Genomic DNA, 16153 nt, shown 5'->3' with positions numbered 1-16153 from the left:
TCTAGTTGGCTCAATGGACAAGACCTATAGATGATTAGGTAATGTTTTGCAAAAAAAATAAAATGTTTTCTGTTGTTTTTCCATGCAGCATATTGTTAAAATTCAAGGGCATGGTTGATGTCTTCCAGTATATGCACAAATTGGTCTTCCAGTATATGCACAAATTTTTTAGAATGTAAGGAACAGTCCACAATTGCACCACCTGACTGATCTACAAAGCTGCCACGTTGGTTGCTGACAGTTCGTTGCTTAAGTACCTACAAGCAGATTGTATTACCAACTTTTTGTTGCCAGCGTTTTTTAAAGGGAGGAAGGATTACATTACTAATTAATCACCATTGCCATAGATCTATCTTTGTAAACACAGAAAAGTTTGCTAAAATAACAAGCCTCTTGTAAGGGTTTAGTTAAGCAGGTTAACAGTCCACTACCAGAATCGTCCAGGAACCATAATTAAAAGGGTCTTGCAAGTATTAATAAGAGGTAATTGGTTTAAACTAGGGCTGCTGAAATCGACAAAAGCAAGTACACTCTGTATACGGTTGTACTGAGACTTAAAGTGTAATCTCCAGATCACAATTCATTGTCACTCTACCATTTATATTCAGCTTAGTATTTCAAGATTGTATTCTGCTCTTTAAGCTCCCTGGTTATCAGTAATGTGACTTATCTTCTGCAGATTCACTAAATAAAATACATATATGTACTCCAACTTCTCTTAATGGCCTTAGCACCAAATGGATTTCTAGGGGCGTGGTAACTGTATTCATCAGCTTACTCAAAGAGACTGTTAAACTTGTTTTCACTGACTCATTGCAAGAATTATGTATGTTTTTTATGCCTGGCGAATAAAATAGTTTTCCTTATCAGCAATCACACTTTGAAACAGACAGTATATGATAATATATTTGTGGGTCAATACTTGCTTTAGAAAAGTTATCATTGTGGATTGGTAGCTGGTATTTTAAAATGTGAATTGGTGAATTAACATTGATAATTTTTTTTTTATTTATTTATTTTTATTAGAAAATGATTATGCAAATATTGGCCCGCTTGCAATCAACACTTGACTTTTTCAAGATCTTGGCTGAAGCACATTCGTGAAAAAAAAGCAAAAAAAAAAAAAAAAAAGCAGTGTACTCCACAGATGTGACACACAATTAATCAAAATCATTAACAAGCAAAATTGGGTTATGCAAACAAAAGAAAATTACCTTTTCAATTGTAAATGAACATGCATGCATTCGATACATTGTTGGTAAAAACATGTATGTGGTGAATAATCAGTTACTATTAATTATTAGTCTAACTGGTTTGCAGAATGATTGGTTTAATCGATTCATATAATCAATGATGTTCGTATAACAGCAATTCGTGCTGGCCAAGGGGTCCATAGGAATTTGTATTCATTTTTGGACCCATACAAGCCTTTAACATAATAATATGAGAATGTTTTGTGCAGCAAGTTTTTATTCAGCCTGGAAAACGGTGTTGTGGAAAACCTGCTTGGGTAGAATTCAATGTTATAGAGACTTGCATGAAAGCATCCTTTATTTTACCTTGTCTAATTCCCTCTATACAAAACTATTGTGTCTGTATCAATGGGAGCTTTTCATTGACTGTTTTTATTGTCTAAACGGTCTTTTGTGTACGCTATCAGTTCTACAAATGCTTTCACCTGAATGATACCAGAAGGCAGATCAGTAACATCTTTACCCTTTCCATAAATGGAATAGGCACTAGTGCAATTTAGAAAGGGTCGTGTGTCCTTGAATATTACAGGCAGGGCAAACAGCAACATGCACACAGTAATACACATACCAGACATTTGTGTGCCGTGATTGCAAATATTCCACTTGGAAGGTCATATTAGAACATGTGCTGGCGATTTCTTTTGTTTGTGGGTGGACATAATTGAATCATCTTGGTAATGTTGATAATAACCCATAACCACTTCATTGACTGCATGCTCTTTGTTACATTGCATACTGAGAAATGTCTTTAGGGCAAAACTTAGAGTCATTTGGAAAGAGCAAGTAGGCATTGAGTCTCAAGCTGCACTTGGCGAAACAAATTGTGTGGGATTTTCCCTTGCGTGAGTCAGCGGGGGGCTGCTGAAGCAAACAGATTGGCATACATCAAGAGTGCTGAGGGTGCAGTGAATGAAAATTCAAAGATAACATGATCGCTAGATTACCACTGAAAGTCATGTGTCATGGTGAGGAGTCCTGCCAAAGAATTTCATATCTGTATGGATGTTATATAAATGTATTTAAATGAGTTGTAATCACCCTAGTATTACAACAGATTTGTTTTCATGTAGGAACTTGGATTCTTTCAAACATTATGGCTGACTGCACTATGTGCTCGTTTTAATACATAATTAAACAAACAGTAATATATATATATATATATATATATATATATATATATATATATATATATATGGTGATTCATAAACAATGTACAATAGGAAAAATGAAAACATTATAAACATTATTACAGAACTGTAATGTAATTTTCACACCTACTTATGTTCCCAGGCTGTTGACTAGTTGGCAGAGACCCTGTGGATTTTACCCACTTGGATTATTTCTACACAGGAATGCTGTCAAATTGCAGGACTACATTTGGACAGAATGCACAAATATCACACCAGACATTGTGGCTGAGAGGGATCAAAAAATTACCAGGTGGTCAGACCAATGGCAATGCTCAATTCAAACATGTTCTGTAACATTTTTTTTATATGGTCCGTTGTTCATTAATCTCTGTTTGTTTGTTTGTTTGTTTGTTTGTTAAGTAGCAAAGCCAATTCAACCACTGTTAGAAGAGTGTTTCCTCTAACTCTCAGAAGTGCACATTTTGTTTAGCCAAGGTAGATCATTCGAGTTATAAAAAAAATCCAGGGACTCACCTAACAACTGTAACATGTTGTTTCTTTAATACCTCCATGAAGTTACATATGCACTAAAAGGTAAAAATGTATGTATATATATATTTAATAAAAAGTCAAACAGATAACCTTTTTGACTTGTACTATACTAAATGAAAAACAACTAATTATCTAACTTCCTCTGTTGTCTTCTCTCCTTTCCTGGTAGTGTTTAACCAATAAAGAAGTAATGATATGTGTGCAGTTATCGTAGTGATATACTTGAAATAAATCACACAATAAATACATTTGACAGTTCTCTACAGTAATTTACAGTTTCGGGGTGAGTGGAAGGGGGTTGTGTCAAGCTGTTCTGCATTCATATTTTTTGCTCCTCAGCAGGGTTTTCTTTTTAAAATATAAGAGAAGGTTGATAATGGTCAAGACACCCCTTCCCATAACCTTTCCTCCTCTAATTAAAGACTGGCTCAACATTAATTCAGTATTGAACCAGGTCCAGATTTAATTTTTATTTATTTTTTTACTTGCTTGAACTTGATCTTCAGCCATAGCATAAATGTTGCAAATCATAATGTCCAAGCTGTTACAGCAAACCACATGATTATTACTCATCTCCATTTCACTCTCCAATTAGAGTAGCTCCGACTGAAACACTGAGCAGAATGATTCATATATATATATAATATATATATAACTGTATGTTTTGTGAGCTTTCTCGGTATTCTCAATATGAACATGTTAGCAAAGATGTCGAGAGAATAATACACGATAATGCATTGCCAATTTGATAATACTATCAATAGAGACACAACAAAATTCCAGCTCTTGATAAATAAAATGAATTCAGTAGGAAATTATGTGTTAGCTAAATAATTACATTTTAATTTCTGACATACAGTATATTATAAAAAGTTCTTTGATTCTTATTTCAAAATGTAAATTCCGATCCCAGGAGTAACATAGTGTAATTACGTAAAAGCACAGCTTTCTTTTTCTTTCTTTCTTTTCCATGCAATACCAATGGACAGGGCAAAGAAAACAAGAGTATTTTCCATTGTACAGACTGGTTAAGCTCCTCTATCCTATGACTACTGAGTGTGTATACATCTACAGCACAGACAATACTGCTGATATGTACAGTTTCCTTTAGGGTCGTACATAGATGTGTGAGATTTACGGTTTGTTTGTGGGATATTGAAAGGAGGATTCTTATGATATATACCGATACATGGAGTGGTATTCTAAGCAGAGCTCTCTACAACACAAGAAAAGTTTAGGTCAATATAATCCTGCTTTACTTTGAAAAATAGCTCCCACTGCAAAAATAATTGTCCTAATAATAATGACAACAGATGCACTGTGTGAGCACTATCTCACTTTGATTGTGTGACCCTTTAACCTCTGACTTTATTTGAGAGAACACTGGCCACATGGTATGAATTGCTTGTAGGCTCTGGTTATGAGGCATTATTGACTTAGAATTTATAAATATTTAATGCTCACATTAAAAATGTGGTACAGCTGGGCCATTAGAGTTCAACAATAAAGGGGCTTTCTCTGTGATTGAGTGACTAGCTGGATGGTGGACAACATTAGAAGGTAGCCTTTGAAATGATAAAAGTAATGAAGAAGGTGGAAGTGCTCGCAAGTTGAAAATGTAGTTTTATGAATTGTTACAGAATGCATTACTTATTATTATTATTATTATTATTAATAATAATAATAATAATAATAATAATAATAATAATAATAATAATAATAATAATAATAATATGTATTACTTTCTCACTAGCCATGGTAGATGTTAAATTTGCAGAGGATCTCTAACCTGCATGCTTTCAGATGTAAGAAACAAAAGGAGTTTTTTTACATTATTAAAAGTAGTACCTGGACTTGGATGTGATGGCATTTACAAGGTATGCTTTCACCTGTCTTCCTACTGCGTGTCAGAATCGACCCTTACTATTTCTACATGGAAAAAAAGTATAGTTTAAATGTCCACCAAACACACTTATATTTAAAAAAGACAAACATTTAAACAGATTGCATAGGAAGCAACTGTAAGTAACACTTTTAGGGGCAACATAAGGTAAACATTTGTGTTTTTGTCAGGGTACAGTGAAACAGATAGGAACAATAACCCCTATCCTTCCTGTTCAAGGTTTTGTAACTGAAGTCTTTATTCCTTTAATAATAATCACAGTTGAGTTGATTCATTTGTTTGTTGTAGAAACACATAGAAACAGTATGTAATTTCTGAAGGTCAGACCAGATTGCTTAAGGAACTGAAAACATCTTTAATGCTCTTTAGGAAGGAGTGATGAATTTGGATTGGAAACAGCATATAAAGTAAATTGTACCCTTGAAATAACGGCTTGCAAGTTGAAGTTGTTTTCATGCTGTCAAACAGTACATGGTCACTTAGGAGACTGGTAGGGAGCACATGGCAGTACAGTCAGTGTGCTTAATGACAAGTGACCAAAAATCAATTTGTAATCTGATTTGAGGTTTTTGATTTCCTCTGATGAGGTTTAGGTTTCATTTAAAGCAACCTCTTTCAAAGATAAAAGAAATCCTTGAAGGGTAAAGCAGGGTGATTGTCTCAAAGAATATAAAGAAACCCAAACTCTTTTGTGCTATTTATTCATTGTGTTAATTGTGAGATAGAGCATGTGGTGCAAGCCTGCAGATGGTTGGTTATCAGGCACTGTGATCAGCCTGAAGAGGTAAATAAGCACAAGGGCTTACATTCAAAAATTGTTCTTAAACTGCAAATCACTGATGCTGCTTTTCTGCATTCTCTTAATTGTATTATTCTCTGTGAAAAAAATATCAGTGAGACTGTTGTCTTGATGAGAAATTGACATTTTCTGACCCACTATTTGTGGTCACACAGTAAGCCAGATAAGAGGTATAGTTGTTTTAAAGGAGGGTGGCCATCCTTCTTGGCCCTTTATAGCGCTCTAGCTGACCCAGTTGATGAGTATGGATTTCATGAGGCCTTTTTCAGCATTTGAACTATAAAAGGTTCAAAATGACACCACCCCTTATAGACAAAAGATAACCTTGCCCTTTGAATATATTGATTCTTTATTAACTAGGCTGTTTAATGCAATGAAATGAGGCATTAGATTGAAGCCCATTTCAAGTGCTTTGAATAATCTTTAAAAAGCTTGCAAGATTTTAAAAGGCTTCACTACAATAATTGGCACACACTTTTAAACAGGACTCTGGTGCTTCATATTGATTGGAAATGCAGAGATAAAATAATTTTAAGTCACTGCTGGCTGCCTTTTTTTTTTTTACCCTTTTTTTTTAAATTAGGCTATTATGAAACAATGATGTTTTGTGTTTGCGACCATTCTGGGTTCAAAGAACAGATACTGTTACAGATTTTTATTATTATTATTGTGAAAATGCATGTATTAAATTATTATAAATACCTTTTTGAAAAATAAGTGCCGAGAGGAATAATGCAAATAGATCTCTTCTCTAAGCACTGTTATTGTCTTAACAAGGGAATCTATGGGTACAAGGGTATCATTAATATATTATCATCTGCTATGTAAGTAAATATTATTACATACCTAAACCACATCTATCCAGCTTTTATGTTTAATACATGTAGATGTCATAGATTTAAGCTAAACTGGGCTGTAACCTACCAGAAGTGTCATTTTTAATCTAGTACTGTTTTTATCAATCGAACGCGCTGTGCTAATTTAACGCATGTTTTTTTTGTGCATATCTTTAGTTGTACATTCACTTCCGAAATGTAATTTTCCTCTCCATATGTAGTTTTAAGAACTACTTTAGTGATATGGAACCATTAGGACAACTAATTACACTGAACAAACAACCTCGGTGTGTATCTTGCATCTGGTGTTTTTAGCAGTAAAACTTATTAAACTAAAATAATATGCAAACCTCTTCCTACCGTATTCATATTTAAAGAGATATTCTGACATGTTTAAAGTCAATTATTAGAAATTCATGGTGATACACATACATAGTTTAAGGAAAAGTTGAATCCTAATCGTTGCTATTGGAGTTCATCCTCTGTGTTAAAGGTTTTGCGAAAAAAAATCTGATGTGTAACACAAGGATTCTGAGCATTTAAATATGCTGTTCGCAAGAAGAAAGAAGTATAATCTGATGTGTAACACAAGGATTCTGAGCATTTAAATATGCTGTTCTCAAGAAGAAGGAAGTATAATCTGATGTGTAACACAAGGATTATGAGCATTTAAATATGCTGTTCTCAAGAAGAAGGAAGTATAATCTGATGTGTAACACAAGGATTATGAGCATTTAAATATGCTGTTCTCAAGAAGAAGGAAGTATAATCTGATGTGTAACACAAGGATTATGAGCATTTAAATATGATGTTCTCAAGAAGAAGGAAGTATAATCTGATGTGTAACACAAGGATTATGAGCATTTAAATATGCTGTTCTCAAGAAGAAGGAAGTATAATCTTATTTTCAACTGTCAGTTCAGAAAACTTGTTTTATGGATTATTTTAAACAGTCTAAATCCTTTAAAAGCCTTCATTTTTGGGGGTATGTTTTCCCTTTTCTCTCTGTGCATTTCTCCAAATTCTTGTATGACAAAAACTCCAAACTAAAAATACTGGGAAAGGGAATTCACAGACAAGAAATACTTTAATTAAATATTGTGTAAAATGAACATTTTTTAAACAGTTAAATATCTGAAAAAAATGTACAGGTAAAACAATCTTGTAGGTTCCCCAACAGTAAAGTCTACCATTTAGTGAAGCGTTCAGATTGAAGGCAACGAAGCAATGAGTGCATGGACTAATTCATCTAAAACACAAACCAGATAATGATAAAACTTGCAAACTTTCTTTCCATGACCTTGAGGCTGTCTTCTTACTTTCAAGGTGACTTCTTAGGCTTTTCCACGTAGCTAAGCCTTGTTGAGCTATCACAAAGCAAATGAGTTGCACATTCATCATTTATTCAATACGCTCGTTTCCATATATGGAAAAATAAAAAGTAACTAAAGTGTGCAGTTTTGCCAAGAAGATTCGCCCCTTTTTGGTTTGAACCTTGATGCTGTAGTCTGCAAAACATTAAAACATGCTACTTGCAAAGTGTTCAGTGCAAAGTAAACCAAAAAAAAAAAACATAACAAAAAACATGCCTCAATCTGTTAATTTGGCACTGTCAGGAAAATTATACATATATATATATATATATATATATATATATATATATATATATATATATAGATATATATATAGATATATATATATATATATATATATATATATATATATATATATATATATATATATATATATAACACATTACTGCTACAGACTGCTACAGTACTTTTGGGAATTGTAAAAAAAATGTCATGTACAATGTATAACATTTATACTTGTTCTTGATCTTTGATAGAATATAAAATCGGACTTCTTTAACACTTCATAGACTTCCATACTGATTTGCAGAATACAGCAAAAATATAGGCAAAAGAGGTGTGGGGGGCGTGATTTTAGTTTACATTTGTAAAAATGTTTGTGCTTTTTTTTTTTTTACTCCATTGATCATCGTTATGGAGTGATGATTGGCTATTGTGGTGTAAGTACATCATTAAAACAGCAGAAAAGCTACTCTCAAGAAGTCCACTGTTAAGACGGCATAAGAGTTTTTTTTTCTGATAAATTTTAATAAAACATCAGTGATTAATGTATGTTCCATTCCAGATTTAGGCGCTGTATTTTTGTTCCATGTAAACACAGTTCAGCTATGTGGCAAAGTCATGGGTGGCAGTTCAAAATGACTTTTTACATTCTACAAAAAAAAAAAAAAAAAAAAAAAAACTTACAACCACAAATTGAATCATCCCTCTGTGGCTGTGTTACATGCACATTTTTCTACTAGTATTCATTACAGCCATGTGTCACAAACAATTTATTTGACTATACAACAAACAGTTTTTATTCAAAAAATTATTCATTTAGATAACTTAAAAAATAATATAAAAATAAACAATGAATTTGACTTTTCCTCAAAATAAAAAAAAAATTAAAAATGGACGAAAAGTCTTGACAAAAGTAATAAAAAATCTGAAATACAAATGAAATGTATGGACATTGCAATCTATTAATAAAAACAGAAGTGTGAATGAAGGCAACAGTTCTTGGCTTAGCTCTTTACAGCATCACAATATCAGGCCATGACAAACAATACATACAAGATAAAATAAAAGGATGGAAAGCAATATACAAAATTTCAAAGATAAATACAATATTTATAATTGATATGTTACAAAAGATTCCCTTAGTGACAGCAAGTGTTTATGTGAAAGAAAGTGTTGCAATGAATAAGACCATTTTACTCCTTATAAACATCATAAGGAATAAAACTCTGTACTAAAGATTTAAGTGGATCTGAAAAAATTCAAGACCAGTGTATAAATATTTAGCTACAACTTTGGCAAAATCACAAAAGTCTACAATTTTATAACCACATACAAAACACATTAGGGAAGAAGGATCTAGAAGTCAAAGGACAACTTTCTGGTACAAGAAACAGACTTCACAGTAGCCTAAGAATGCAATAGTATACAGTGCTAGCAAAAAGTTGAAAAACATTGCAGATCACACTTGCTTAACAGGAAGCTCTAGCAGTGGAAGTATATTTTTAACCAACAGACAGTAGCATTGTATCTCTGTCAGTGTGCTTGTTGAAGGCAAGAGAATAATTTTTGCAATATCAAAGTTACAATTTCTAACTACAATAAGTTACAAAGTTTCTTTTTTTAAAGATGACGTAAGCATGATAAAATTTCCCCCGACCCTTCCCTGTGTCCCCATTTTATTTTCTAAATCATATATTTATTTATTTATTTTTCCAGTTCAATGGCACATACCATCTTGGCCCCCTTTTTTCTCACCACACAAACCGTATTCACATTATAGAGATACACAACCATTGTGAATCTATTTAAGAGAAGTGAAAAATGTTCTGAGGCATTTTTCATCAGTGTTTTCATGAAAATTAAAATGGTGCATCCACAAAGCTTCTCCCAACACACAGCAAAAACTAGACATAGCCAAGATCAGAAACTTTATACAAAATAGACAGGGTTTTTTTTGTTAGTTTTTGATTTTTGTTTGTTCCTTTTTTTTTCTTCAAGACTGAGAAATGTGAAAACTTGAGAAAAGATTCAGTCAGTAAAATGGAATTGTTCATGAAGAAATCGCTTGCATGTCAATTCTTTATAATTTGAATAAAATCTTTGAAACAAAGTCTTTTTTTTCTTCTGAATAACAGAATTAGCTGCTGATTTTATTCATGATTGATGACACTGTTTCTACCAGCATCTTCTATATGTACTAAACTTGTCCTTTGAAACCCATTGTGTGGAAGCTTGATGCTGCTGAAGGTGAACATGTGCAATTTACATTGGTGGGACGACCAGCCCGGACATTGCTGAAAGAGAGAAAAAAAACAACCTTTAGTTACGAGAAGCAACATACTGTACATCATTATAAACATATCATACAAGCAATACCATGTATGCACTATTACAGTAGGTTCTTAATAAATATAACATATCATTTCTATATATGACAAATACTTTTCTGTATTTTGTGACTCCTGAAAGATCCATAATATAAAGGGGGGGGGGGGGGGGGGCTGAAATGTGCCTTTCTAACAAGGCATTCTGCAAAGACCACTTTTAAAAAGAGGAGGATTCTGACATTTCCAGCAGAAAGTATCCTGCCTCCCACATGTGTGATATTTCTCTTAGCGTTTTGTTAATGGCAAACAGTGGCCCAGACTCCCTGGAGGCTGCCTTTCCTGACAGCTGAGAAACAACATGGTCACTTCTGGTAACGTCAGATACGGCCAGCTCTCTCGCCAGTCAAGGACCAGACACTTCTCAGGTTCCCTAAATTGAAATCTTAGCAATCTCGGCTCCTTTCTTCTAGCATTTCTGACATGGTTAGGAGACCTCGATTTTTGCATTCTCTTAATTGTATTTTATCATAATAACCTGACTACCATCTCAAGGGCTCTCCTATATCAAAGACATTTTCAAGACCATCTGCCTGGAAATCATTAGCCAAGGTGCCACCCAAAGACTTAAGATTGATATACTTGGTCATTCCGCTCATTCTTAACAATTAGGCACCTAGTGAACTGCCAGAATAAAAATGATTTGAATCCCTTCCACTTATTTGTAGCGTCATGGTTCGGGTGATTTTAAGTTTGGAGCTGAATTTGATGACATGGCATTCCTCATTAATTTGTGTACAACAAATATTAATAAGTATGTGCATGTAGCGACATGAACATTAATTTGCCAGTTCATTAATCCTAACAATATTAATCTTGCATACACACTACAGCTAAAACTTATTTTTAAAGTGAACAATTTGGCAATAACTATTTTGCATGAACCTTTCAGAACCAACAAGCTATGTAGTTTATCCTCATTTACAACAATATGAAAACAATATATATATATATATATATATATATATATGTTTTAATTAAATTTATTATATTATATACCTAAGGCAGTGCTTGCATGCATTAAATCAGGTGATTGCTATTTATACAAAAAATATACACAACATAATCTGTATGCAGCCGGTCTCCTAATGGCTCCATTTTAATACATCAAGTAGCTACATTGAAGATATACATATTTAACAAGATATAACATTAACTCTAAATCAGTAAAACCTCAACATATGTCCTTTTTAAAGACAAAGTGTTCTCTTTAAACTACAGTACCTTAAAATAACTTCATCAACAAGTACTTCTCAGAAACACATTGTAAATTTGGAGCCTGAGCACAAGGGCAGCTTAGCAAAGACAAATATTAGACTCTTAATTTATTTCAGATTGACTTACTACTGATATATGGGCCTTTCAGTTTCAGAGTCTATATGGCATTAGAGTAGCAACATTGAGAAGACATGTATTACTACTATTAGCATTATTAATATTATTATGATTGACTCACATGCAAATATAATGAATACATTTCATTCACAAACAATCAAAATAAAAATGGAAACCCTTACTTTTGTATCTATTCAAAACCTCAAACTATTTTGAATAGTAATATCCCGGTAAAACTGTTAAAATAAAATGAATAAATAAACATAAGTCATTTTGCTGAATCAGAAAGCAGATTTTGTAAATAATGCTTTTTGTCTTAAACTTAAAATCCAACAAATATACTGATTAAATGATTCATGTTTGATTTTACAAATAACACAGAACAGAAAATAAAATGGAAAGGTCATTCAGTCTGTATTAGCTGTGTTAAACACTTAAACTACATCTATCATTCAAGTTTTAATTTGGCTACACGTGTGATGAACATCATTACAGAAAGCATTATGATTGTGCTGCTATCTTGCCAGGACATTCTCAGAAATATTAAATTCAAGGGTATTTTTTTTTCTTGCCTAGTTATAAAGTATATACACAATCAAATAAACAAATACATACACAAATACACAAAATTAAAAAATACAAAATAAAAATAAAAAAAAATATTAACCTGAATAATGATATATGGTAATACTATGGCACATTCAAATCATAAGTCATAAAAAAAAGAAAGTACTGTATGTTAAGCTTCCCATTATGTGAGAAGCCTGTGGGATACTAGAAAAGGAGGGAGTCCAGCTCACCTTGAAGTCCATTTCCATTTGCACTGGTGCAAGAGGGAGGAGGAGATGCTTGGGGCCTGACAACAGGGGCAAAGGCGCTCTTTTGTTTCACTGCAGAGATGACATTGGCAGGTGAGAATGAGAAAATGCCGTGCGTACTGCTACAGTTTGAAGGGAGGGTGACCGAAGAGGCTGCCATGGTAGGGCTTGACGGCACTACTGCAATAAAGCAAAAATAATCACGACTCAGAGAGGGTTGCATGGCACAAATGGAAAAGAGGGCGATAAGGCCTTGCCTCTTTAATAAAAATAATAATAATAATGATGGGGGGGGGGGGATAAAAAAAAAAATAACCACAAGAAAAAAAATTATGGGAAAAAATAGTTATGAAATGTCCTGTCTTGGCCACTCTCTGGATAATAGGTTTTGTGTTGGACTCTGTAAAAAAATTAAATTAAGCAACACAATTTTTTTTTTTTTTTTTTTAAAGCATAATGGAATGGATCGGGTTATATCGTTTGTTTTCTCAAATTTGTTTAAGAAGTTCTGCATAAACTGACTGTTGTATTCAGCCTCCAGAGTCACCCCTCCTTTTATCCAGTAGCACACATCATACACAAAATTAAAATAAAAAGAACGTAAGGAATCTAAGATGAAGATCAAGAAGTACCTCGATACTTACTGCCGTAGGGGGAGTTGGCCGACGAGCCGTTGAGAAATCCAGGAGAGCTGGGAACCCCCAAGTTTGGCATTCCTGTGTTGCCATAGCCATTCATGCTATTGCTTACTGTGTTGTAGTTAGCCTGCTGAGGAGTGCTGCTTGGGACATAGCCACGCGGGGACACGCTGCTTGTGTTGCGGCTATAACCTACTGTTGGAAGAAAAAAAAACAAAGTTTAAAGAATGAGAAGAGAAGCGTTTCCCAACATCAAACAACATGCTGCCTACATTCCTAGTAGCAACTCTGCATCTCATCAAGAGAATACAAGATTATCCTCTTTCTAACCTGCTTTTGCATTTTGTTTTTAGCTCCAAGAGGTACTGCATCTGCATTTCTCTTTTATGAATGCAAGTGAGGCTGTTTCTTCTTTTTTTTTTTGTGCGTGCTATTCTAAGATAGCCAACAAAAGCCTATTTCTATCTGAATCTGCCAGCTAGCTTCACGCCTGTCTTCAGCAACAATTATCAGCAGTACCAGTGAAGTGAGTGAACCTGAGCCCTTCACAGACCACAGACAAGGAACAACTTGTTTAGTTTTACAGCCATTCAGCATTAAAAGGCTGCAAGGAATGTTTATTGTTTTGGTGATTGGTATGTTCCGTAAGGTCTCTGATTTGAAGAATGCACCATACTGTCAGAATTCTAGCTCAGTAAACCAAGAGGCAACTTACAAAATAAAAACATGATAACAGTTATTAAATTAGTTTGAACTGAACAGCAAAAAGGGGACTTCTGAAACATTATTACGGCATTATTACATAAAACATGCTTAATAAGAAAATAAAATGTTGCCAAATGTAAGATACTAATTCCCTGAAGTAAAAACAGCCCAAAACGTATTTGAGAAATGCAGCAAAAACATCTTTGAAGACAAATAAGTAAATAATGACTTTATTGATTAAATAATAAGATAATAAAAATACTATTTACAAATAAAAAATTTCAAAAGACCAATACACCTGGTAACTTAATCTATACACTACATCACTGTAGTTTATTTTTGATGTTGTTGTTTTTGTTTTTTTGTTTAGTTTTTTGCTTTGCATGCTTAAACGATGAGGAAGAAATATTCTCCACATTGCCCTGACCTTAGCAGCAGCAACAAAGAACAGATGTAAAACTATTATCAGCGATGGTGTTAAGTGAATACCAGGAACGGTCATTCACTGCCAAGTAAATAAGGGATTCAGTGACAGTTGACCCACCTCCTGGGAGATTAATTAGAGGCAGGGAGGAAAGATATAGCTACAGCCTACATACTGAGTACTGTCCAGGTAATATTGAAGGGTAAGGTAGATTAGTTGTTGTAGAAGGACTTATCTCTGGTCATAGTAACATACCTTGTTCAGCCTGTGATGTCTCTGATACGTTCACTGCTAGCTGGCTGCTGAACGAATTCACTCCCATCATTCCAGTGTGTGATGGAGTATTGGCAAGAGATGGAATCTGGTTGTGATTGCGTGGTACACTGTACAGAGCTTCTGCAATATCAGCTGCCCGCTTTAGAATAATCTCCTGGAAGAAAAAGACATTGGTTACAGTTACTAAAACTATTTACTTCCCCAATGTTATAGGAGTGTGGGAATAACTGGGGAGCGACTTTCTATCTATTCTCTCAAGGCTGATAATATCAAAATTAAATCACCAAGACACAAACTATAATATATATATATATATATATATTAGCTCAAAGAGCCAGCTGCCCAACGTTTCGATATGTTGTACATATCTTTCTCAAGGGAGCCTGTGTTTGAATCAAAACATTGGAGGTATTTATAGGTTTTTAACGGCATGACAACTATTTGTTATTGTTTACATTCAAATCCATGATTTATTCTTACATGATGTAATGGTGTTCTATATATTGTGACATCAGTTTTACTTCTATCTTTGAATCTGTATTAATTCTAATTAACTCTACTTTATATAAACTTATATTTTTATTATATCATGCAATGTTGGCTCTGGGGATCAGTCTAGATTTGGCCTCCCCAGCGCATCAGCATGCACAACTTTTGAATGAATTTTGTTTATTTCTTTAAATGTTATATATTTATTGAAGTTAATTAGTTCATTCTTTTCTGTTGAGTCCCACTGGCATAATCGTGTTCAGTCTATTTATCCATTTACTTTCTTTTATTCTTCTATATGTCGCATTGTCTAATTTGAGCTGTTCTAATACTACAAACTTTACGTAATTTATGTCATGTCCCTGACATATAATTCTTTGAAACTGGAGAAGTCAAGTAGGAATATTTGAATCTGAATTTGATGAGAAACAGTAATTTTAAACTTGATTTAATGTAAACCTATGAAAGCTCTCCTTCCAACAGTGCTGTATTTGACCAGCGCCGTTGAGCAGATTTATTTGGGAATTTGCATTAGTTACACAATATTTTGGACTCAGTTCAAGGTTATTCTCTTGTTTGAATGAGCACTCTCATGTGTGTTTTGTACGATTAGGGCTCTTCGCAGACAAGCAGAGAGACTGGCCAGGAGTGGAACGGGAAAAGAGAGTTCTTAAGAACAATGGCTTCTCACCAGACTGCCCAGAAGGTAGTTTTGAAATATATAAAGTGGTGATAAAATTGTGCTGATTTAATTACTTCGTACATTCACAAAATAGGTGCTCATTTGCATACTGATAACGACGTACATGCTGAGTCTTGTTGATTTACCTGGTTGTTGTGGGGCATTCCATACAGAGCTTCAACAAGGTCAGCCGCTCTCTTCAATAATACCTCCTATAGGAGAAAAAAGATAAATCATGGGTACTGCGCATCCTGAGTGTGCTTATAATAATTATTATAATTATAATAGCTAACCAGCTTACATATGAATGCAACTCAAGTATAAATACATTACA

The 16153-nt window shown here is 33.8% G+C and overlaps 1 protein-coding gene across 17 annotated transcripts in view; it reads right to left on the bottom strand.

Moving 5' to 3' along the window:
- Positions 1-8731: 8731 nt before the first annotated feature.
- Positions 8732-16153, bottom strand: part of LOC117415935 (transcription factor COE3) — a 96565-nt gene continuing 89143 nt past the window's right edge. For 5 of the 17 annotated variants that reach the window (XM_059026180.1, XM_059026179.1, XM_059026181.1 and 2 more), the window contains 5 exons: positions 15966-16031; positions 14628-14802; positions 13238-13438; positions 12588-12785; positions 8732-10362 (listed from right to left, as the gene is read on the bottom strand). In XM_059026180.1, the coding sequence (XP_058882163.1) occupies positions 10331-10362; positions 12588-12785; positions 13238-13438; positions 14628-14802; positions 15966-16031 (672 nt within the window). In that variant the 3' untranslated portion in view covers positions 8732-10330. Of the gene's footprint in view, positions 10363-11969; positions 12024-12587; positions 12786-13237; positions 13439-14627; positions 14803-15965; positions 16032-16153 lie in introns of all 17 variants that reach the window. The other 12 variants (XM_059026183.1, XM_059026184.1, XM_059026187.1 and 9 more) reach the window with 6 other exon arrangements.

The sequence above is a fragment of the Acipenser ruthenus genome, chromosome 7 (genome assembly GCF_902713425.1).
Source record: "Acipenser ruthenus chromosome 7, fAciRut3.2 maternal haplotype, whole genome shotgun sequence".
NCBI lineage: Eukaryota > Metazoa > Chordata > Actinopteri > Acipenseriformes > Acipenseridae > Acipenser > Acipenser ruthenus.
Note: the sequence above shows the minus strand (reverse complement) of the source record. Positions and strands in the feature narration are given on the sequence as shown.